The following is a 25,186-nucleotide window of genomic DNA, read 5'->3' on the forward strand; positions in this document are numbered from 1 at the left end:
CAGCAGGTAGTGAAGGCGGCTAATAGCATGCTGGCCTTCATAACAACAGGGATTGAGTATAGAGGTGAAGAGGTTCTTCTGCAGCTGTACAGGGCCCTGTTGAGACCACACCTGGAGTACTGTGTGCAGTTCTGGTCTCCAAATTTGAGGAAAGACATTCTGGCTATTGAGGGAGTGCAGCGTAGGTTCATGAGGTCAATTCCTGAAATGGCGGGATTACCTTACACTGAAAGACTGAAGCGACTGGGCTTGTATACCCTTGAGTTTAGAAGACGGAGAGGGGATCTGATTGAGACATAAAAGATTATGAAAGGATTGGACACTCTGGACACTCGCTGATGGGCGAGTGCCGAACCAGAGGACACAGCTTAAAAATACGGAGTAGACTATTTAGCACAGAGATGAGGAGAAACTTCTTCACCCAGAGAGTGGTGGCAGTGTGGAATGCTCAGCGCCAGAGGGCAGTGGAGGCCCAGTCTCTGGATTCATTTAAGAAAGAGTTGGATAGAGCTCTCAAAGATACTGGAATCAAGGGTTATGGAGATAAGGCAGGAACAGGATATTGATTAGGAATGATCAGCCATGATCATATTGAATGGCGGTGCAGGCTCGAAGGGCAGAATGGCCTACTCCTGCACCTATTGTCTATTAGATCTCTGGATGTCAGGAATTAAATATTAAAAACGGCACTTAAAAATAGGAGGCAGCGCAGCATTTGTTTTCACTCCAAGGTATGTAAAATAATCAGGATAGAAATACGTTTAAAATGCTCACTTGAAATTTAGGTACACTAAAACAATTGGGCTCCACTCAGTTAAAACTAGATTACATATTAAGATGTACAAAATAAATGCTTTATGAAACAGGCCAATTGGTCCAACCAGTGTAGGTTGGCATTTTTCCTCAACAGAAACAAACTATTCTATTCACATTTACCTACCTTGTTACCACTTCCTTTCAACCTCTGCCTTCATCCACCTATCCAAGCTAACTCTGAACACTGACCAAGTTTCTCCCTCAATCGTTAACTCTCAAAGTGAATTCAACAGCCTCACAACCACGTAAAGAAATTTCTTCTGCTTTCAGTCCTAATTGAAATTTAATCTTGTATTCCCAGTCTTTGCTCTTCACTGCTCAACTACAAAAGTTTGTTTCTACCTTTTTTAAAAAAACTACTTGTGCCAAATGAATAAAAACACTACAGCGAGCTGGGTAATCCAAGATGGAGATGGGAAAAAATTGTGGCTGTAAGAGTTGTTCCTTTTTTTTAAAATTATTTTCAGTGTTGGAGTGGATTTGCTCGAAGTTTTGGAGCAGTAATTATTGTATTATAAGCTGTTACATTGCTTTGGAACTTTGGGGAGAAAAGATCAAAATAACAAGCACTTAAAAAGGAGAGAGAGAGAGAGAGAGGGGGAGCAGATACCATGTGAGGTGAAATAACAAGCAGTAAACCTGCACAGCTGTGTGACAATTACAACATTTAAAAGGCATCTGGATGGGTCTATGAATAGGAAAGGTTTGAGGGATATGGGTCAAATGCTGGCAAATGGGACTAGATTAATTTTGGATAGCTGATCAACACAGACAATTTGGATCAAAGGGCCCATGTCCATGTTGTTCAGCTCTATGACTCTATAACATCCTAATAAACTACCATTGTATCCTCTGCAAGTCTTAAAACTGATCACTTCGCCAAAGCTTTGTCACTACTTTCTAATATGTTCTCCTTTGGACTGGCAATAACTTTTGTCTAATTGCACTTTTGTGAAGGGTATTGGATACTTTATCCAATATTAAAAGATGCAAGTTGTGATTGTTTTAATAGTCTCAATGCTGTTTCCAGAGTCTCTTCTTTGGAGACAATCTCTCAGGATTGAGAATGACTTGATTCTACTTTGATTCACTGAGATTGAGGATAAGCTGGTAAGACCAATGCAGATTCTGACACATGCGCAGGAGATGCTGGAAGGTTTGGAAGATAGGTTGAATAGAGGTTTGCGCATTTGCCAACTACAGGTGTTTCAGTTAAAACTCTGGCACCTTCCCGAATGAGCATTCTTGATTTTGGCGGTTCATAAGGCAGGATTTCCCATGAGTTGGGGATGCTTTGAGAACACACAAAGTATTTTCTCTGTCTTCCTGGAAGTCACATGCCACAATCATGTTAGTAAGACCATAAGAAATAGGAATAGGCAGAAGCCATTTGACTCCTTGAACCTGTTCCACCATTTAATAGGATCATGGCTCAACCAACATTCCTCAGATGTCTCATTATCAGACCATTTTGAAGAGTCACACTGACAAAGTGTTAACGGTTTCCCTCCACAGATGCTGGAGTATTTTCTGCATTTTTTTTCAGATTTTCAGCAACTGCAGTTTTCCTTTTAAATTAAAAATGCTGTTCCTACTTAGGTCTAATGGATTTTCAGAGTTCTCTTCTGTATCTATCACACAAATTTGAGGTCTATAATACATATACTCTTGGAGACGAAACCATATTCATGATCTGAATTCCTTCCTCATTTACCTCAACCCTCTGAACCCCATGTCGCCATGTTTTAATAATACAACTCAATTCCTCCTTTTTCTCTTTGTGCATCCTCAAAATGTACTATATCCTAGTCTTCAATTCCATAATCTGATTCAATGAAAATGGCCACTGAAAACAGACTGAAGTTTTCAATGCATATTTTTCAGATGTGAAGAAAAATTCAGTTGCAACTTCAAAGTCTCAAAAAAAACCTTTCATAAGCAATGCTGTAATGCAATACAGCATTACAAATGTATTTCCGCACTGGATTACAAATGTATTTCCGCATTGTTGCAAAGGTTCCAGGTGAGATTCATCAATCGAAAAAATTTGCTATTGAGAAAAGCCTCAAAGGAGACTTTTGCCTGCGGTCTCTTTGTAACTTGCTCATTTGCACACAGTTTGAGGAGGAAGCCATTCATTATATTCCCTTGCTGGGAAAAAAATCACGGTACTGACCACTGAGGTACTCGAGGATGAGGTAGAGTTTACCCCCAGTCTGGAAAGCATACATCAAGTCCACAATGAATGGATGCTTCACATCTTCTAAGATACTGCGCTCTGCTTTAGTATGTGCGGTGTCCTTTGCATTACGAACAATCATTGCCTGCCAAAGCAAAATAGAAATTAGTTGTTGGCAGATCATACGACTACTTAAAACTGTTCAATTTAAAATTATTGCACTGGAAAGGAAACTAGATGCTTAAATTAATAAGAACACAGAAGCCTTGATCCAACCAAATCTAAACAAGATTAAAGTTGCCCCCTGCCAGATGTAATGTTTTATGTTAAACTATCAACAGTTTCAATTCAGTTGTGAGTAAATTGACAGCAGAAAGCTGTCCACAAATGAACTGGCAGTCAAAAGGTCATAACATGACTATCAGTAAGCAGTAACATATCACCGTCACTTAATCAAGTATGGGATCAATTATTAGTATTCCAGCAGACCACAAGAAACCATATGGTACACACATCCTGTCTTGCTGCTATGTTTTGATTATTCATTCAGGGAATGTACACATTAGTAGCAATGCCAGCATTTATTGTCCACCCATAATTTCCCTAAAGGTGGTAGTGGACATTGCTTTTGAGGGTTACACTCCAGGCACACCAACAGCACCATCAGGGAGGAAGTTACAGGATTTGACCAAGTCCAGCCCAAATGGGCTGAGGAATGGCAAGTAGAGTTTAATTTAGATAAATGTGAGGTGCTGCATTTTGGAAAATCAAATCAGAGCAGGGTTTACACACTTAATGGAACATCCTGTCAAGTGTTGCTAAACAAGGAAACCTTGGACCTTCATAATTCCTTGAAAGTAGAGGGGCAGCTAGATAGGATAGTGAAGGCGGCATTTGGTGTGTTTTCCTTTACTGGTCACAGCATTGAGTATAGGAGTTGGGGGATCATGTTGCAGTTGTTCAGGACATTGGTTAGGCCACTTTTGGAATATTGCGAGCAATTATGGTCTCCTTCCTATTGGAAGGATGTTGTGAAACTTGAAAGGATTCAGAAAAGAATTACAAGGAAGTTGACAGGGTTGGAGGAATCGAGTTATACAGAGAGGCTGAATAGGCTGGGGCTATTTTCCCCAGAGCATCAGAGACTGAGGGGTGACCTTATAGAGATTTATAAAATCATGAGGGGCATGGATAAGGTAAATTGACAAGGTATTTTCCCATGGATGGGGGAAAAGTAGAACTAGAGAAGATAGGTTTAGGGTGAGAGGAGAAAAATTTAAAAGGGGCCTAAGGGGCAACCTTTTCACTCAGACAGTAGGGTATATATGGAATGAGCTGCCAGAGGAAGTGCTGGAGGTTCCCATCCTGTATAGCTCTATGACTGTGAAAGAATTTGCTGCGGTCAGTACAAAAAGCAGAAAACTTTGCCAGCATCTAAATCCATGATTGACAGGTATAAATTCATTGCTCATCAATACAGTCAAAACTAAAAATATCCTATTTATTTTGGTGGGTTGGGGTAAAGAGAGCTGAGGGACTTAAATAATTTCATAGGGCAAGTCAGTCCAAAGTATCTGTCCAAGGACTCTTGTGGCATCCCTATCTCTGGGCCAGAAGTCTGCTTTCAAGTCCCATCTGATCTAGAGTTTTGTCTCACAGCGCCAGAGACCCGGGTTCAATTCCCGCCTCAGGCGACTGACTGTGTGGAGTTTGCACCTTCTCCCCGTGTCTGCGTGGGTTTCCTCCGGTTTCCTCCCACAGTCCAAAGATGTGCAGGGTCAGGTGAATTGGCCATACTAAATTGCCCGTAGTGTTAGATAAGGGGTAAATGTAGGGGTATGGGTGGGTTTCGCTTCGGCGGGTCGGTGTGGACTTGTTGGGCTGAAGGGCCTGTTTCCACACTGTAATCTAATCTAATCTAATCTAATATGTCATAACAGGTCTAAACAGGTTGATATCTTGAGCATCTATCCACAAAGATTAGTGTGTAGTGTAAATCAAGAGAAAGAAAATTAAAAACAAATGAAAGTATCAAGTTCAATGCTTCAATGAGAATGGAATATATTTATTATTCCACTATGCTCTTCTCAGACTGCCCACTCAATTACAGCCTTCTCTATAAATGTCACCAATGTGCACCATAATTAACAGGCAACAGAACTGGCCTTAATGCGAGCCAAGAACAGCATTTCCCCTCTAAGGAGAGAATGCTCTCTTACTATCATAGTGGTTAAGCACACCAATCAGTTTAATGAATCAAAAATGGATAGGTAAAAATTCAACAGGTGAGGACAGATCTATACTAAATAAGGCATCAATCAAAGTCAGAACATGTAAAACATCTCTACACTACTGGAGGAGCTTTAGAACAGCGAGTTCCTGTTTTTGATTGTTGTATAGCAGCCCTTGTTGAAAAGTATGTGGATGGAAAATAGTTGAGGACAGGATAAGGTCTAGTTGCAATAAATCCAAAAATCGAATTAATGCTTCTGACAAAGTGCTCAAAAATGAACAGCTACTTAGATAAGACACTGAACAGTACCACTACCTGTGCAACATCAACCCAACTCAGTAGCTTTAAGATAGCCAGGAAAAATGTAAAAAGGACGGATTTTGCAGGTTTCCCTTATGAAAACTATATTTTCCACACTACAGTTTACTCTCCAGGATGCTATCACAAGAACAGAAGCCTTTTCAACCAAGTGCATCCTGTACCTCAGCTCCATTTAGTTACTTTTTTTGATAACTTTACCAAATAATCGGATTTCAGTCTTGCGAAATGCATTCTGCTTCACATTCTGTTTGGGGCTAGGTGTTTGGTAAACATTGGGTAAAAACAATGACTGCAGAGGCTGGAAACCAGATTCTGGATTAGTGGTGCTGGAAGAGCACAGCAGTTCAGGCAGCATGCGAGGAGCAGTAAAATCGACGTTTCGGGCAAAAGCCCTTCATCAGGAATAAAGGCAGAGAGCCTGAAGGGTGGAGAGATAAGCTAGAGGAGGGTGGGGTACTCTTTGCACGATAAAGTGTTCTTAATTCAATCTTGAACAGTCCAACTTTAATATCAGGATTGGTTTGAGCTCATTCACGAAATGTGGGTGCCACTGGCTAGGCTAACATTTATTGACCATCCCTACCTGAGGAATTAACTTCTCCATCAATTTCTTTTCAAAAAGTTTTAAATTTCTCAGATCACATTTCAACTACCTAAACAAAAGACTTTGTCACCAACAAGCCAACTTAATGCAATCTGTCCTCAGCTCTGTACTATTCCAGCACATCTCTGCTATATAATCCTTCCAAAGTTCTAGTGCCCCAAACTAAATATAATATTTATTCCCTTTTGCATTTTTATCTGAGGAGGAAAATGTTCTCAACTTTTTTTTTTGTTATTTTCGTACCTGAATTTCTGATGTATGCACTTAAATAGCTCTCCTCCTTTGAAGTTCCCAGTTCCACACAGTTTAGAAATTGTACAGATTGGGACCCAAGGAGGTCAAATAAGTCAACCTTTCACATCCCTAAACTGAAGTCCACCTACCCGGAATGGAATCATTGCCGTAAATCTGTTTACGCACTATTGTAATTTCCTGCTCAATGCAGACAACTTATTGCAGCTATTAATGGAGCTATTTAAGACGACTGATTCAAACATTGCTTCTAAAAAGGCCATTCATTTCCTCAAAGCAAAAGCAGACGTACTGCAAATTTTCAACCTTAGTACATAGATGTAATAACTTCAGAGTGAATGCACAAGCACACTCAGACTGCTTCCTACACATTTTTGACATGTTGTGGGTAGCCACTGTGGCTATTTTTGGAAACATTATTTTAAGCTAACCTTTATAACAGATTAATGTAAGGCAGTATTGACATTCAAAATGGAAAATACAGTGTGTATTTAACTTGATAAGTCTAATATCAGACATTCTTGAACTTATATATTGAACATTCTTTAAAAAAAATTGCATTAATGCAGGACATTGGACTTATAAGGGATACAAGATTAAATTGGTCACAAATATTTATATTTGGGAAGAAAGCAAAATTAGCAGTGATTCTGGGGCTTAGATTACGGAGGGTTGGATACAGTCTAAAGATTACATACATTACCTTCTTTAGTACTTTCATAGCAAAGATCTTTCCAGTATATGCTCCTGACACTTTTCGGACTTGGAAAACCTGTAAACAAGGAGAAAATGTTTACTTTACTCTCAACAAGTAGAGTTAATTCCACAAACTAGAAAAGCATCATAACAATTTCCGTTATTTCAGCAGACAAGAGAAGTAGCAAGTGTTTGGGAGAAAAACAACTTTTCATCTCAAATGAAATATAAAAATATTCTAGCTTGAAATATTTTGAATTTGAAATTACTTTAGATCTCCAGACTCAAGAGACTGCATCCCAACTGATATCAGTGCATAGATTCACAATCTAATAAATACATTTTCCATTCTAATTAACTATTCATTCATGAGACAAAGCTGGCATTTATTGGCCATCCCTAATTATCTAAAATGGTGCTGGTGCCAGCTTGAATCACCGTACTCCATGTGGTAATGACATTCTCACTGTGCAGTTGGGTAAGCAATTTCAATATTTTGACCCAACGACGAAAGAACAATGATTAACTTCTTAGCCAGGATACTGCATAACTTGGAAAGTAACTTGGAGGTAGCATTGCCCTAATGCAACAGCTGGCTTTTCTAGGTGTTCAAAAGGTCACAAGTCGCAAAATTACGTCCATTAAATCTTGTTAATTGTTGCAGTGAACCTTGTAAATAACAATTCAAACATGTGAGTAGCGCTGGAGGGAACAAATCTGTAGGGCTGATTAATGGGAAGTGGGTTCCTTTATCCTGGTTGTTGAACTTCTTGAATGTTATTGGAGCTGCACTCATCCAGTGAAGAGGAGAGCATTTCATCACAATCTTGTACTCTTAAGTTGTGTTTAGGGAGAGAGTCAGAAGGTGCGTCAGTCACTCCACCTCTTACCCGCTCTAGTATATGCATGTTGAATCGAGCTAAGTTTTGGTTAATGGCTGCCCACAGGATAGGGATGGGCACAATGGCAAAAGGATCCAGAACCAGATGACACCAGTTTATGGTGACTGCAAAAGAACCAAAGGGGACACGAAACCTTGTTATGCAGTAAGAGGTAAGGATTTGAAATGCACTACCTCAAAAGTGTGGAGACAGACTCATTTGCAGCTTTCAAAAGGGAAGTGGAGAATTATCTGAAACAAAAGAAGTGCAAGGTTGAAAGGGAGAGAGTTGTGTGATAGAAACCAATGTAGCTCTTGGAAAAGACAGATAGAGCAAATGACACTGGCATTGATACTTTCAAACACTTTGCTGATGATTGATAGCAAACGGATGAGGGGCTACAAAATCAGAAAACCTTTGCACTAGCAAAGTGGTTTTGCACATTCACCTAGTGCAGTCATGTTCAGATCTTTCCTGCTTATCAGCCGACAGTAAAATAATCTGTGATAATCTCTAAATTCAGAATGCACCATTAATTAAACAAAAAATCCACAGCCTTCAGGAAAAGGTGAAGGAAGAGTTAACCAGACTGAACTGTTCAACCTTTCTAGGGAGTAATTCAAGGCCTTGGATACAGACTGATCCGTTAAAACTGAGTTGGGATATTTATGATAAACATTAGTTGTTAATTTGGTGTTTACATTTGTTTAGAACATGCCTCAGTGTTAAAACACCAAACTGAAAAGCCAATACAATTGTTATTAAATACCCAGTGCATTTGCATCCCCGAATATTCCCTGCTGTCTGAAGTACATAGGCATCCTTTATATGCACGCTTCGATGAGAACTGGCAAGCTGTTATACTACGAAAGCATGGTCTCAGCCAGCAGCAATGAGTGGCAAAGCAATGGATTCCTCCAAATGTCTTCTTTCTCCCACATGAAAGACCAACTTAGTAATGTAGCTTTGGTCCAAAACTGGAAAGTTGCTCCAAACAAGGCTCAGTACCATACTAGTTTGTACATTTGCTCAATACGCCACTGGGGAAGCTCTGCATCTTTTTTCTTCAACAAGATACAGTACAACCTTTATAACACAAAAATGCTGCTTAAAAAAAACTGTTTCTATAAAATCTTCCAATTAAAATAAAGGCTGCTGGAGTTCACAATTTCTCTTTGTATTTTAGCCAACAGTGCACTGCCATGTCATGTTACAAGATTAATGATCAGGGTCAGTGGAAATTCTGTACATTTGAGCTAGCTACAGATTCTAGAAAAATTTACAAAATGCACATTATCGCACGTTTGGAGTGCTAGCCAATTATATCTCAGTTTGCATCTTTAAAAATTCACCTGGTAAATTTAAAAAGATGAAAGAATGGTATTGGTAGTTATCACTATCCTTTAATTTCTTCAATGTGAGTTCAAACCCAGACTGAAGTGTTACAAAAGAAAAGTCTCTCCTCTGTTCAACACAGATGAAATTAATCAACTTCAGCCGAATGCAGTTCTACAGCACAGAAACAACTTTCTGCAAACTGATAGTCAAAGCTCCAAGGAACATTTTTTCCAAGTTTTGCTCAACCTGTAGGATATCAACCATGAAACAACTGCACAGCAGAGCTCTGCACACATCACGGATCCAATTCCTTACTACCCAATGACAACCTTCTCCCCTTCTCTAAAGATATAACCATAGATAAATGAGGGAGCATCACCAATGAAAAGTACTCACCTCAAGAAAACCAAACCGCAGACCTGTCGGATCTGATCTGTCGGATGGGAATAAAATTATTAAACCAAAAGAACTGCCAGGCCTTCTATCCATATATGGACAGCAAGGATGAAGAAATTCCTTCAGCATCCGATTACGTAGAATTCACATGATCATTCTGTGGAAATAATACCCCCAAGCTCTGAATCTAGATATATGGCAACTCTTGTTTAATCTCCCATATCATTTGAGATTTAAAAATTCAATCGCAGCAACAAACCCTTTGATAGTTCTTTAATCTAAAGTGGAGCAAGGGAAAGGTAAGTAGGGACAGTCAGATAGGAAGGAAGAAATAGGTTCAACAAAGCAAGATAAAGGGAGAAATGATGAACTAAGCTGCAAAGGTTGTAAAGAATAAGAAACAAGCACAGCATGAGCAATACGAAGAAATATGCCAGCTTAGTTCAAACAGCAAGGCATAAAACTGAGGTTAAAACAAATCTACTTTTTAAAAAAATTAATACAATCTTTACCTTTCCATAACCACCTTTGCCCAGTACACGGAGAAGCTCAAAGCATTCTGGTCTGATCTTTTCTGGACCTCGATTCACATTATTTTCAGAGATTTCAAACTTTTCACAGTGCTCCATATCCCTGCAAATTGGAAGAAAATACCCTTCAGAACATTCCATTACACAAACTAGAATGGTAATTTAAAGTAGCACCCAAGAGGCGGCAAATAAATGTTTGGAAAGAATACTTTCAACATAAAAGTACTCGGTTTTATTTTCCTTCTTAAATTTGGTAGCCCTTCTCATTTTGTCCTCCCTTCCAGATTCATACTCTTATACAATTTTCCTGGATCATTAGCTCTTTCACACCTCAACCAAATAGCTATTCTTATGCGAAGATTGCAAATATTGGTGATTTAATGAAGTTAAGTCTAACTTGCCCTGTGTATGATTTCAACAGATATAGTTTATTTTAAATCAGCAGTCGACAAAATAAGAATTCTTGCTGCTTCCCCCATCACCAGGTCCAAGAATATGGAGGCCAACTGTTGTCACTTTAGCTTTTGGGGATAGAGCAAGAAATAGAATGGAGGGAAAACATTTTTTTTTTACTAGCCATTGGAGTATATAGAGCTGTATTGTCTACTCAATTAAACCTCCCCTTTCTTCTGCTATTTCCTGAAAGTTTTTTTTAAAAAAGCAATAAAATCCAAACTTACAGTTCAAAGGGAACACCATGTTCCATGCAGTCACTGTATTGCACCTGGAGAAAAGTACAGGCATTAGTTTAATTTAATACAAAATAGATATGCCTCTGCACTATTTTGTACAAAGTCAAAAATCACACAACACTGGGTTATAGTCCAACAGATTTATTTGAAACCACAAGTTGTGGAGCGGAGAGGGGGCACCAAAAGCTTGCTGTTTCAAATAATTCTGTCGAACTATAACTCTGTATTGTGTGATTTTGACTTTGGCCACCCCAGTCCAACACCGACACCTCCACATCATGGTTATTTTGGACCAATGTCTAACATTAAAGTTGCATTAAAAAAACTTAATTTATTTTCAAAGATCTCAAGAAATTCACACAAGATAAAAGTAATTTTTCAGCAGCTGAATGGCGATTACATTCACCTCTCAAATACAAGTCCAATTCAATTAAACATTGACTGTCAGAAGTAGACATGAACAAATCCTTGCTAGAATAGCATGGCCCTTTGACTTAGTTCCATTGTTGTCATTCCATTAGCATTCAAAACAAACATTTGCAGATCTAAGGAAGTAGTGAAAGGAAGATCTTTGGTTAAGTGCTGTAATAAAGAGATTCACAAAGAAGGCGAAGAGAAATTTAAGTAGACAACTCCAGAATGTGTTACCTAAGCAACTGAAGGAACAGACAGCAACTTAAGACTGAGATTGTTGAACAAAGATATATAAATGGAGAAAGATTTCAGCAGAACTGGGAACTGGGGATATGGATAAAGTGTTGGAAATGGATACAGGTGATGTTCTGGAGGTACTCAAACAAATGACTTTTGAAAGGCTGGGAACCCAATGCAGATAAGCAAAGACAGTAGTGAAGATGACAAACAAAATAAGGTACATAATGGGGTACAGGCTGCGGAATTTTGGATGATCTGATAAATACATGGTGTGAGGATGCCACTAGGATTCTCTTAAAGATTCTTCAGTTTTTTTTTAAGTTTATTCAAGGTGGGATACAACTGTGAGAGAGATATTAAAGAATTAATTTGCTCTGCTGCCCTGCAGGGGTAGGGTGGGATGTCTCTGTTCTACAGATATAATGTAAGTGAATTTACATTATAAATGGCTCTGAATGGTATGGGATGACATTGTCACCATCTCCTATTCAGGAATCAATAAAAACATTACAGGTGGAATGCTGACCACACCTATAGTTACAAAAGAAACACTTCACAACAGATTTAACTATTAAGGGATTATTTACATTACACTGTTTCTGCATGGTGTCTTGAGAGGCATGTGATTGTGAGGGAGTGACTGGGAATTGTCTTGTGAGCATGACTGACTATGATGTAAAGATTTTGTATAAAAAAAGGACTGTTTCCTTTGATCAGAGAGCTTCCTTGGACACGCTTCGCAAGCATGGTGAACAGTTTTAAGTGTTTCTCCAGAGCTTGTATTGTCTGGTGCTTAATAACTTTTGCTTGTTCACAGAAGTTGGTATTTTGCAGTTGCATCAAGTGTGTCAGAATCTCATGAAAAAGAACCTAACATATGGACCGTACTTCAATGAAACGGTTATTCTTCCTGCATCAGCCCAATGAGTACCAGAAAGTCTGTTTCATATACAAGCCTAATTCTGCAAATGTGACTTTCATATACGAGATGCACATTAGGTATGGTTAAACAATATTGCTATAATAAAATATTCACATCATATAAAACATCTGTTACAGCTCAAACCATACTCAATTCCTCAGAAATAGCTGTAAATACTTAACAACACTAAAGCAGGGTGTTTTAAGGATTCCTCACCTCCCACACCATTAATTATGAAGTAACTGGCTTATTAATTATTCTGCAGCTCAAATTTCGAATTACCCTACACCTCGAATTTCAAAATGAATGGAATGTCAATTCACACCCTTGAATAAGGTTGGCTGCCTAGAAATACGCAGATCCTGACAAACGAGATATCACCTGTATATTACATCAAAAAAAAGAGTTATATTCCTGTTTTGGTTCTCTCTGCCATTGGCATTTTTCCATACTACCGAATGTATTCCTTCTCAAAGGGCATTAATCAGGATCATTCTCGACTTTACAGCAGCTACATATACTGAACTCTATTCATCAAACTGTCTGTACAAATCAAGCTTATTCTCCCTTGCATTTTGGTTTAATCCAGTTGGACACACTTGACTGTATGGAAGATTGTCCAAGACTTCCTGTTTGGATTGGGACCTTCACCCCAGTTTTGGTAAAGAACTTTTCAAGGAGAAAGTGAGGTCTGCAGATGCTGGAGATCAAAGTTGAAACTTTATTGCTGGAACAGCACAGCAGGTCAGGCAGCATCCAGGGAACAGGAGATTCGACGTTTCGGGCACAGGCCCTTCTTCAGGAATGAGCAGAGAGTGTTCAGCAGGAGAAGATAAAGGTAGGGAGGAGGGACTTGGAGAAGGGGCGTTGGAAATGTGATTATATTTCCCTCCCCTCCCCTATCAGCTTTCCGTAGAGTATATTTCCCTCCCCTCCCCTATCAGCTTTCCGTAGAGACCACTCCCTCCGCGACTCCCTTGTCAGATCCACACCCCCCACCGACCCAACCTCCACTCCCGGCACCTTCCTTTGCAACCGCAGGAGGTGCAACACTTGCGCCCACACCTCCCCCCTCACTTCTCTCCAAGTCCTCCTGGGAGCAGATGCGGCGGAGACGAAGGATTTGGGAGAATGGGATGGCGTTTTTACAGGGGGCAGGATGGGAGGTGTAGTCCAGGTAGCTGTGGGAGTCGGTTGGTTTGTAGTAGATGTCCGTGTTGATTCGGTCGCCTGAGATAGAAACAGAAAGGTCTAGGAAGGGGAGGGCCTGCAGTCTTCTTCTTGACCTCTCCGCCTCCATCCTACTCTGACCTATCACCCTCACCTTGACCTCTTTCCACCTATCACATTTCCAACGCCCCTCCTCCAAGTCCCTCCTCCCTACCTTTTATCTTCTCCTGCTGAACACTCTCTGCTCATTCCTGAAGAAGGGCCTGTGCCCGAAACGTCGAATCTCCTGTTTCCTGGATACTGCCTGACCTGCTGTGCTGTTCCAGCAATAAAGTTTCAACAAAGAACTTTTCAGCCAAGTTAGTATATTAATAGAATTATAGTTTCTACTGTCACTGTCAAAAACTTTATGATATATGTATGTCTACTATATTGTGTGTATTGCGCTCAGTTTAAAACTTCAAAAGCAAACCATACAAAAGAATTGTCTTTTGAAGGTAGCAAAATCAAATCGCTTGTACAATATACAATTTGCTGGGGTTACCTCAATGTCAAATACACAATAATACTACCAGTATCTTTCTGGCATCTCATGATACAACAATGTTGAATGTTGGTTCCAAGATTAGTTGACTATTTGTACTGTTATTGCTCCAAGGTCACAAGATTTATGATCAATGATTAATTCAAATTCCCTTTTCCATGGATTTCTGGGAGATTTACCATTGTTAGAGATTACATCTCCTTCAATACTTGCCAACAGCCTGCAGCCTTGTCGACAAGGAATGACATAATTAAGCAGCTAAGAATATTTCTTCCTTCGCGTGTAAAACAAAACTAAGGCAAATCCAAACTTTCCAAATTCTCGACATATGCTTCTCTCCAATCCCTCATGATAATATGGCTTCACTCCTGCTAGGTTTCCTCTGGCGCCTCATATTTTGTTACTATCTCACGTGCGAATCAAAGCAAATAGAGAAACCTAAGGCAGAGTCCTTGCTTGTTACCCATTGATTGACGGTTTGGTTCAAACACATGGATTACAGCACTGTCCGTTGTCAGGTATTGGTCGTCTCTCAGTTGGTAGAACACACTTATTTCAGAAGGTTCTAGATTCAAATTCAATTCATGGGTAGCACAGTAGTTAGCACTGCTGCCTCTCAGCACCAGAGATCCGGGTTCAATTCCCGCCTCAGGTGACTGACTGTGTGGAGTTTGCACATTCTCCCTGTGTCTGCGTGGGTTTCCTCCGGGTGCTCCGGTTTCCTCCCACAGTCCAAAAATGTGCAGTTCAGGTGAATTGGCTATGCTAAATTGCCCGAAGTGTAGGGGTAAATGTCGGGGAATTGGTCTGGGTGGGTGCACTTCAGTGAGTCAGTGTGGACTTGTTGGGCCGAAGGGTGTGTTTCCACACTGTTAGTAATCTAATCTAAATACAGTACTGTATTCGAGCACAGTACTGCATGCCCCATTTGCCACTTTCATGGATGTAAAAGATTCCAAAGTACTACTGTGGAAATGAGGAGGAAGGAAGGGCTATGTACTCTGGTAAATATTTATCCAGTAATATCCAAAGAGAAAGAGTCTGGAGTTTCCTGCACATAAATGGTTTCCTACACTACAGCAGTGGCAGCACTGCAAGAGCACTTCATCGACTGTAAAGCACTTTGGTACACCTTGTGGTGGCAAACTGCACTAACAGAACTGCAAATATCTTTCTTTTATCCCCCCAGTACTCACCAGCTAGGCAATCAAATTTCAGGGGCACTTTGCCCCTGGTTGTTAATTATCAGCCATCATTAATTGGTGCATTCTCCATGACAAAACCTCCACTGATCAGAGTTCACTTGCCAACCAATCTGCACTCCCCTCTCATGAAGGAGAGATACTAGCTCTCCCCTTTGAATTGGTATTCTTGTGTATTGTCATGATGAATTCAAGACAAAACTTTGATAAAATGCATCTTTTTTCAGCAATACAGTTCATCAGCTTTCCTGGCTACCACCTAAGGTTAGGTCCAGAAACAATTAATTTTACAATCAACCGAGTGGTGCTGCTTGCTTCTGCAACCTTTTCTAACGATACATTGCCACCAATGCCGCTACTCTTCCAGTACCTCCTTTACTTTTTATCTCATGCTTTCTCTATTTCATCATTGGTATCGCTTCTTACAGACTCTGTGACCCTGCCAGATGAAAGTTCCATCCCAAAATCCTTACCATTCTGTTTGCAAAAATATCAATTGAAACTTATTTCTTCAACCAGATGCTAGGCCCCACCCAGGTGCTTTTTGCATTCCCCTGATGTGCACATTTATTGCTTCCCAATATGACAAATAATTTTACAACATTTTTTGATGTAAGAGGAGAGCTCTAGAGATACAAGCTGTTGAAGTGAGCCAGAGTTACAGTTGGAGGGTAATAATTGACATTTACACCCTTGGTAGGAAAAATACCTATAGGAACTCACCCATTGCTTTCAACCACCAGAAAAATGCAGAGGTTGACTTTTGATAACAATAGAAATAGGACTTGCCTGTGAAGCCTGCCGATGTTTAATACCTAAGCTCTCAATAAATCACCACTTGGGTTGAGAGGGGCTCGTACCAGTGAAAATGGTTCCAAATTATCATTAGCATCTTGCAATGGGAGAATAATTATACAAAACAATAGTGACATAGCACATTACTACATGAATACTATAAGCCAAGCAGCTATAACTATATTTGGAGACAACCACTACCTACAGGATCAAGAATAAACATTCACCACAATTACAGGGAAGACAGCTGGAGAGGATCTAAGTAATTTAAAATAAGCCCCACCTCCAATTCATCAACTACCTTGCCTGATTGTCTACCAGTAAACATATCATTTGGAAAAATCTAGGAAAAGAAAATGTCTGTCTTGATCTTGGAAAGCTGCATATGCAACTAGAAATATTCAAAATAAAATCCTTGGTATAGCTTGCTGTTATCTGAAGAGAAAACCTTTGATTCAGGACTAAAAGGAAGCCAAAAGGATAGGCTCTATAACTGCAAATAAAGTATAATTACTGTAGCAGCTCCTAAACAATTTATGCATCAAACAAATGGTTGAACCACACAGGTCACAGATTTAACCATAAGCCATCAGCCAGGAAGGGGCTGTCTGAGTTCTACAAATGGTCTCTTTACTCTTTAGTAGGAGGAAACTGTTGCCATGGGATTCTGCTCCTGATACTTATCTAATAATTCATTAAGTGCCAATGCTACATTTAGCATTAATACCATAGTCAGGAAAAAATAGATCAATGGTAACTCTACTGATTATATTCCAAGAACTTGTGCTAAAAAAAGGGATCAGACTTGACAGTGGTGCTTCAACAGTTGAACATTTCATGATCAACCACCATTAGGTATCACATGTACTTCTACTGAAGTAAGATATCAACTGGTAAACTACATTATCAATCAGTTATTGGGTACAGTTCCAACAACTTTGCTAAAAGAGGAGATTTGATAAGACAAAACTGACAGCTAGTATTTGAAGGGATAAAAAGTAAAATCAGCAATTACTGAAATAAGTTAAAACTTTGAGTCACTGATACAGTATTTTCCACAGGTATTTTACTCATTTCAAGCATTTAAAATAAGTGCACATATTGCTGTATTGCATATAGTGAATGATCTTCAGATCTGAGGATTCACACAATACAATATTTTCCATGCTTCAATATTGAAGAGGTTTACATTAACACATTTGATCCAAAAACATAACCATTTGGCTTCATGATATAACTATGCAGCCTGCATATGTTCGATAATGCATGCCACCTTTGGGAAAAGAATACAATTTATTACTTGTAAACAACTTTCTTTTCCCAAAAAGTCTCAGGGACATTTCACTATTCTCACCTAGTAATCCATACTTTTACTTAGACTGGGTACTGCCTGGAGATGAAATGATGCAGTCATTAACATGTTTGAACCATTCAAAAGTTATTCACCTTTTTACATTTTGCCATTCATTTATCATAGGAAAATAGTCTTTGTTTTGAACAATGCAGTTGACAACATGCACACATTTTATGGTCATCCCATTGTTTATTTACATTGAAAAGTCAAGTTTTATCTTGTGTGACTCATCTTTAGTAGCCCATAAGTCGATCATACTTCATCCGTTTCAAATGTGGTATTTTAGTTTATGTATTTCAATAGTTTTCAAAACTATAAACATTCAAATTTTCACAAGGGACATCCTGGCATAGGGAAGTACAAAAAGGAAATAATGGTCTTTTCAAGAGAGAAATAACAGACACAAAGTATATGGATGGGGACAAATTCCATTCAAGAACAGGTTCATTGTACCAGAACTATTATTATGTTCCAAGTAACCAAACAAAAATATAATTTCTGCATGCAAAAACAAAAAGAGCTGCATATCATCAGGTTTGACAGCATTTGGAGAAAGGTCAAGGTCAACCCTGTCTCTTCCCCCACAAATCTGCCAAATATTTCCAGAAACTTCTGCTTTAAATTTATAATTGCTCAATCACCTACCAAGCATCCTACCAAGTATTTCATAGAACCCTAAAGTGTGGAAGCAGGCCATTCAAACCAGAGTCTACACCAGCCCTCAACAGCATTGCACTCCTAATCCTGCATTCCCCATGGCTAATCCACATAACCCATACATCCCTGGACACTATGGACAATTTAACATGGCCAAGCCAACTAACATGCATATCTTTGGAAGGAAACCAGAGCACCAAGAGGAAACCCACACAGACATGGGGAGAACATACAAACTCCAACAGACCCAAGTTTGGAATCAAATCTGGGTCCCTGTCACAGAGGCGACAGTGCTAACCAGAAGAAAAAGACTTGGCAAAAATGATACACTCCAGCATTTATGGAACTCCATTACAAAATAGTTGAGATGATCCAACGCATGAATAAGCGTTAACCACAAATTATTTCAAAATCTTAAACACACTTGTCTAACCGAGCCTACTGTGCATTATTTAAATTCTACTCGCCACGTACATTATTTAAATCCACTCACCATGTACATTAATTTTTCTTCATAACCATCTAATTATGTGTACATAGACGGTATAAAAGTAGAAGTCTTTCTTTGCTGGATATAATAGGTAGGTTTTAGCTTGGGGTATAACGCTTCTCCAAGAAAGATGCATTTTAGGCAACTTCCTGTGGAATGTACCAATCATAACAAGCAAAGCAGACAGGAGAGCTACGTCAGCACATCAATACTCTGAATAGTCAAATAAAACAAAAGAACTGTGGAGACTGGAATTCTGAAAGCAGAAATTGCTGTAGAAACTCAGCCGGTCTGGCAGCAGCTGTGGAGAGAAGACAAAGTTACCATTTCTGGTCCAGAACCTGCTTTCAGATTAGATTAGATTAGATTAGATTACATTACAGTGTAGAAACAGGCCCTTCGGCCCAACAAGTCCACACCGACCCGCCGAAGCGAAACCCACCCATACCCCTACATTTACCCCTTACCTAACACTACGGGCAATTTAGCATGGCCAATTCACCTGACCCTGCACATCTTTTGGACTGTGGGAGGAAACCGGAGCACCCGGAGGAAACCCACGCAGACACGGGGAGAACGTGCAAACTCCACACAGTCAGTCGCCTGAGGCGGGAATTGAACCCGGGTCTCAGGCGCTGTGAGGCAGCAGTGCTAACCACTGTGCCACCGTGCCGCCCAGTTCTAGGTCAAAGAGTGTGGTGCTGAAAAAACACAGCTGGTTAGGCAGCATCCAAGGAGCAGGACAGTCAACATTTCAAGCATAAGCCCTTCATCAGGAATGAGGCTTGTGGGCCAATGGGGCTGAGAGATAAATGGGAGGGGGTGGGGCTGGGGAGAAGGTAGCTGGAAAAGCGATAAGTAGATGAAGGCGGGGGTGAAAGTAATAGGTCAAAGAGGAGGTTGGAGCAGATAGGTGGGAAGGAAGATGGACTGGTAGGACCATTCCAGCGGGCAGTGTCGAGTTGGAAGGTTCATCTCTAATGGTGTCATCCATCTGCTAGGCCAATATATAGACTTAGAAAAACCATAAATTCCTCCGATGTAGTATCAAAACCAAAGTTACTGTTGGTCCCTTCAGTTGGCCTGTTTCTGCCCACAGTTAAAATCCTTCTTTGTTTGCTGTGGCAAGATTCCATCTCCCACACAAGTCAATCAAAATTCCACTACCAGCTCCAATACATCCACACTAATTGTTAGGGTTCAGTTACAATTTTGGGTCTAATCTAGGCCTCATACTTTGAGCAGGATACCATTCACTTGGACAGGGGCAGAAAATATTTACAATAATAGGAAGGACAAGTGGTTTCAATTACTGTGGTGCTGATATTTTTCTTACAACTAAAAGATTAACATTCAAAATTAACAATTTTAAATAGAGTTTGGAAAGAAAAATGTTTCCACCGACAGGGTACTGGCAACTAGGTGACACATATTTAAGGTAATTAGCACAAGAACTGAAGATGAGATGAGAATGTGTTTTAGACACCAAGTATCAAAGATCTGGAATGTACCGCTCCTTCAGCCAGCACAAGGAGAAGTAATCACCTTCAAAATGGATTAAGGTATATACTCAATATACAGCAATTTGGAAAGGGAATGGGCAGTAATAAGCTCATTTAAATGATGCAGCATAGGCACAATGGGCTCCTCTTGCACTGCACTGTTCTATGTTTTAAGCTCCACTCCGTCCTAACATTGCCAAACTACAATGGTTCTGGTTTCCAACACTTCCAATTAAAACGTTCATCCAAAGGTTAAATCATATTGCTGCTTTGCACTTCAAAAAAACTTCTTCAATCTTAAACAGATCCCAAAATTTTTAATTCTTATAAGCTCTAGCATTGTATGCACTCACCTCGTCCCATTGTTCCACGATGGACACACTTCAGTCTTCTAAGCTTCACACACAAATTCCTTCAAAACATCTTGCAACCAAGGTCTCATTAAATTCTGAGGGGGGGGGGGGGGGGGGGGGGTGAGAGCCCTTGACATCAAGGTAGCATTTGACCAAGTGTGGCATTAAGGAGCTCTAGCATAACTAGAATGACTAGGAATCAGGAATCTCTCCCCACTGGATGCAGTCAGATCTTGCACAAAAGATGATGGCTGTGACTGTTGAGGTCAGTCAACTCAATTCCTGGATGTCTCTGCAGGAGATCCTCACGAGTGACTTAGACCAAAACATCTTCAGCTGCTTCATCAATCCATCAAAGTCAGAAATAGGGACATTCCCTGATGATTGCACAATGTTCTCCACCACTTGTGACTCTTCAAATAGTCCATTTCCAAAAGTAACAAGATCTGGATAATATCAAGGCTTCGGCTGAAAAGCAGCAAATAACATTCACACCATACTCTCTTTTTGGAGATGGTCAATCTAATCACCATCCCTTGATATTCAATGGCATTGCTGAACCTCTCACTATCAACATCCTCAAGGTTGCCATTGACCAGAAACTGAACTAGGCCGGCCATATAAATACTGTAGCTACAAGACCATGTTGAAGACTAGGAATACTAATGCAAATATTTCATCACAATTCACACACCTCAACTCAAGCATGATAGAATACTCTCCAGTTGTCTGGATGAGTGAATCTCAAGCAGCACTCAACGTGCTTCACTGTATCCAGGACAAAGAAATTGAAGATTTGAAGGATAAGATACCTTGTAAAGTCGAAATTTCAATTTAATGCTAATAGCCAAACCTGAAGTATTATATAAAAATTAATCAGGCACCAAAAAAACCTCCAAAGATTCTTCAGCCCTTTTGTTGCAACTAGATGGAAGTTGCAGTATTTTTTGTAACTGTCATCCGTGCTGCTAACAGGACCAGATTCAGTCACAATCACAACTTTCACACAAATAATGGCAAGAACTAAAGTTCATCTAGTGAATTGCATTCAAATACAAATCAGTACCTTCAGAAGAGCATGCAAGACAGCCAAAACAAAGTTTTGAACAAAATATCATGCAGACATGAACAGAGAATCCAGATTTCAAATGCTTGCCTCAAACGAATTTCTCTAAACCAAAATCTAGTTGAGAAATCTTCATTATATAATTCTAACTTTGCACTGAAAGAAAGCAAAACTTTGCAGAGAATTATCCTGAAGAAGCGAACCATCTATAACTTTGAATAAATTTATTTAGTATCAATTACAATCATTAAATGAATTCCATATCTGATGAGAACCAGTACAGTTGTAGGCTGAGTTGTTTTAAGCACGCAAAGTTTTCCTTCAATTTACTGGCAAAAAAATTCATAGCACATCTCTGCCAAGGCTGCATTAGAACAAAGCACAGAAGGTGTGCAAGAACAGTCAAGGGCAATAGACTGTTCATTTATTTCTCCTTCAAAAGCATGTAGCACCTGCTCAATACTTTGAAACAGTGAAACTAGAATTAGAAACTCACCATGCAAATAATCACAGGTACATTTTATGTATAAGTCACAACATAAATAGCCAAATTTGTGGATATTTTGCAGCTGCATTCACACAATATAGACAGGATGGCAAAAGAACTAGAAATGACATGAGGAAATCCATTTTTACACATTACGTAGTTAGTGGATCCAACATGCACTGCCTGAGCATCTGACAGAGGCAGATTTAAACTTGGATTTCAAAAGTTAAAATTGGACAGTTATTTGAAACCATTTGTAGGGTTCTAGTGGGGAAAAAAAGGCTGGGGAGTGGGACTAATGGGGTTCTATTTGCAGAGAGCCAAAATGGATACAACAGACCAAAAAGGGTCATCCTAAGCTGCAACTTTAGATTAGATTACTTACAGTGTGGAAACAGGCCCTTCGGCCCAACAAGTCCACACCGCCCCGCTGAAGCGCAACCCACCCATACCCCTACATGTACCCCTTACCTAACTGTGTCATGATTCTATAAATCACACTGGAGTCACACAGTGCTCACCTTTCCCCAAACTAAATGCCATACCACATGACAAGTCAGTTGACCTGAGCATCACAAGTGTTATCTTCTATCAGATAAAACTTACAATGGATTTAGGAGAATTACCACAAAACTTACTCAATTATTCTGTTCTCAGACAGAACAAATTGATACAGGGAAAAGGGGTCGATGTACCTTCAAGGCATACCAGGATTAACTTTTCTATTCCACATACTCTCTTAACAGCTCAATCAGCTGCAACACATTCAAATTTTAATATAGGCACAAAACGTATGTTTCAAGTATCATTAATTACACTTAGCGGGGAGTAATTTAGAAGATAACTAGTCAGTTGCACTTGATAAGACAACTCTAATTTTAAACTGCAGTCTACTCAGGGAAGCAATGGCTAATGTGGTCAGTCAGCCTCGACATCCAAAATTTTTATCGAATGCAATTTTCTCCTAGCTTGAGTCAAGGGGAATCATCGACATTGGACAGGTGCAGACAGCAACGCCACGTTGCGAGCACAGGAAGATGTATCACTGTTGAGAAAAGATTCCTACAACAAAATGCTGCGTGAATTTCCCCAGATACGGGAAAGGAGGGAAAACTGTACTGAAAAGGGCAAAAGTCTCATACAAAATTAAAAATTCTTTCGGGTTTGAGGACAACCCCGCATAACTGTATGACCCGAAGCTGGACTGGAAACACACGTACACCTGGTGAATATTATCCGGTGTTTCTACATCCCATTTATAAAAGGCAATCCTGCGAAGGTTGCTTATGCGTTCTCTAGGGTTTACTTCATGGTTCAAAACGTCTGCACCTGTCTCTCTCTGGGCTTGGTCGCCTCCTTTCCTCGAGCTCCAAGGAGTTGCTGCCACGAGCGAGGCCGGCGCGAGGCGGCTGTCGCGAGCTCCAGGCGTTCAGTTCCCCACCTGCCGTGGATCGTGGAGGTTCCGAACGCGCAGAGCTGCTGCTCCTCCCTAATACAGCAGGTAGGCCCACAACCTCCTTAATCCCGCTCTCCACAATCCCCCAAACCTGGGCCTCAATCTCCCTCTCGGGCCACTTATTGTTGCTGGGGAGGGGTCGCTTCGCAAGATTTGCCTCCCTCCCATTGGGCCTACTCCACAGGCCTCGCCTTCCGCTGAGGCGGCGACAACACCGGGTTCTCCTCTACCTCATCCCCACCCCACCCAACCCAACGCGCCAATTCCCTTTCTTCTCTTTACCCCTTCCAGCTCCTCGTCCGAGATGGCTTCTTCCGGCTGGTACTCGGGGTCCAGGTCGATGTCGAACACCCCGGCCATGTCTCCAGCTCGTGCTCGTTTTCTCTCTCGCGCTCGCTCCGTGTGTCACTCTCTCGCTTTTCCCCCTCCCCGGCTTCGCTCCCTCATGGGTTCCACTCGCCCACCATCGCTGCTAACGCATGCGCAGCCCGTGGATCGAGGGGGCGCGCCTCCGCTCGCCGGCTCCATCCCTCCCCTCCAGGGAGAGCTGACGTGCGCGTGCACTGCGGGGCGACGTTGTGTGGGGAAGGGGATGGAGGAAAACAATGTCATGCGCACTCTCGACCAGCCTGCTTGGTGCAGAACGTCCTTAGAGCCGACAGTAGAGGGGGAGGTGGAAGAGCAATTCAGCTCTCCAAGTCTGCCTTCTGGGTCAGACTTGACTGCGATTGAAGGTCTCTTGGAACGCCGTGGTAGTATCCCTTACCTCTGAGGCCCAGGTTCAAGTCTGACCTGTCACCAGAAGTGTGTTGCAAGATCTCGGAGCAGGTTGATCAGAAAATAGAAAGTCAGAAGTCACACAACAGGTTGGACCGAAGGGTCTCTGTTCCGTGCTGTACGTGTCTATGACTGTGACCAGGTTTTGGTCCAACAGGTTAGTTTGAAAGTGCAAGCTTTCAGAGTGCTGCTCATTCTAGCTACCGGACAAAGGAACAGCACTCCAAAAGCTTGTATTTTCAAATAAACCTGTTGGACAGTAACCTGGTGTTGTGTGGTTTCTGACTTTGTCCACATCCACATCAGAAAATCATAATAGATTCCCTACAGTGTGGAAACAGGGCATTTGGCCCCAACAAGTCCACACTGACCTTCTTGAAGAGTATCCCACCCAGACCCATTCCCCTACCCTACATTTTCCCATGACTAATGCACCTAACCTACACATTCCTGAACACTATGGGCAATTTAGCATTGCCAATTCAGCTGACCTGCATATCTTAGGAGGACCTCCAGAGCACCCGGAGGAAACCCACGCAGACATGAGAATGTACAAACTCCACACAGACAGTCGCTTGAGGTTTGAATTGAACCGGAGTCCCTGACACTTTGAGGCAGCAGTGCTAACAGTTGATCTTCCGTAATTACACCGGCATCACTCCCCACCTCTTCCTCCGCTACATTGATGACTGCATTGGTGCCACCTTGTGCTCCCGCGAGGAGGTTGAGCAATTCATCAACTTCACCAACACATTCCACCCTGACCTTAAATTTACCTGGACCATCTCTGACACCTCCCTCCCCTTCCTGGACCTCTCC

At 40.8% G+C, this 25,186-nt stretch overlaps 1 protein-coding gene and 1 long non-coding RNA gene across 6 annotated transcripts in view; one reads left to right on the top strand and one right to left on the bottom strand.

Annotated features, from left to right (window-relative positions):
• The window catches only part of rps6kb1a (ribosomal protein S6 kinase b, polypeptide 1a), a 78,923-nt gene extending 54,758 nt beyond the window's left edge, over nt 1–24,165 (bottom strand). The window contains exons 1-5 of one of the 4 annotated variants that reach the window (XM_043718122.1): nt 23,873–24,165; nt 10,927–10,970; nt 10,229–10,349; nt 7,109–7,177; nt 2,993–3,140 (exon numbers count right to left, since the gene is read on the bottom strand). In XM_043718122.1, the coding sequence (XP_043574057.1) occupies nt 2,993–3,140; nt 7,109–7,177; nt 10,229–10,349; nt 10,927–10,970; nt 23,873–23,950 (460 nt within the window). In that variant the 5' untranslated portion in view covers nt 23,951–24,165. Of the gene's footprint in view, nt 1–2,992; nt 3,141–7,108; nt 7,178–8,176; nt 8,234–9,716; nt 9,754–10,228; nt 10,350–10,926; nt 10,971–22,772; nt 22,795–23,872 lie in introns of those variants that run through there. The other 3 variants (XM_043718123.1, XM_043718124.1, XM_043718126.1) reach the window with 3 other exon arrangements.
• The window catches only part of LOC122563903, an 87,859-nt gene continuing 86,137 nt past the window's right edge, over nt 23,465–25,186 (top strand). For both annotated transcript variants that reach the window (XR_006315770.1, XR_006315771.1), the window contains exon 1: nt 23,465–23,635. This is a non-coding gene — a long non-coding RNA (uncharacterized LOC122563903). The remainder of the gene's footprint in view (nt 23,636–25,186) is intronic.

Source organism: Chiloscyllium plagiosum, chromosome 28 (genome assembly GCF_004010195.1).
Source record: "Chiloscyllium plagiosum isolate BGI_BamShark_2017 chromosome 28, ASM401019v2, whole genome shotgun sequence".
Lineage (NCBI taxonomy): Eukaryota > Metazoa > Chordata > Chondrichthyes > Orectolobiformes > Hemiscylliidae > Chiloscyllium > Chiloscyllium plagiosum.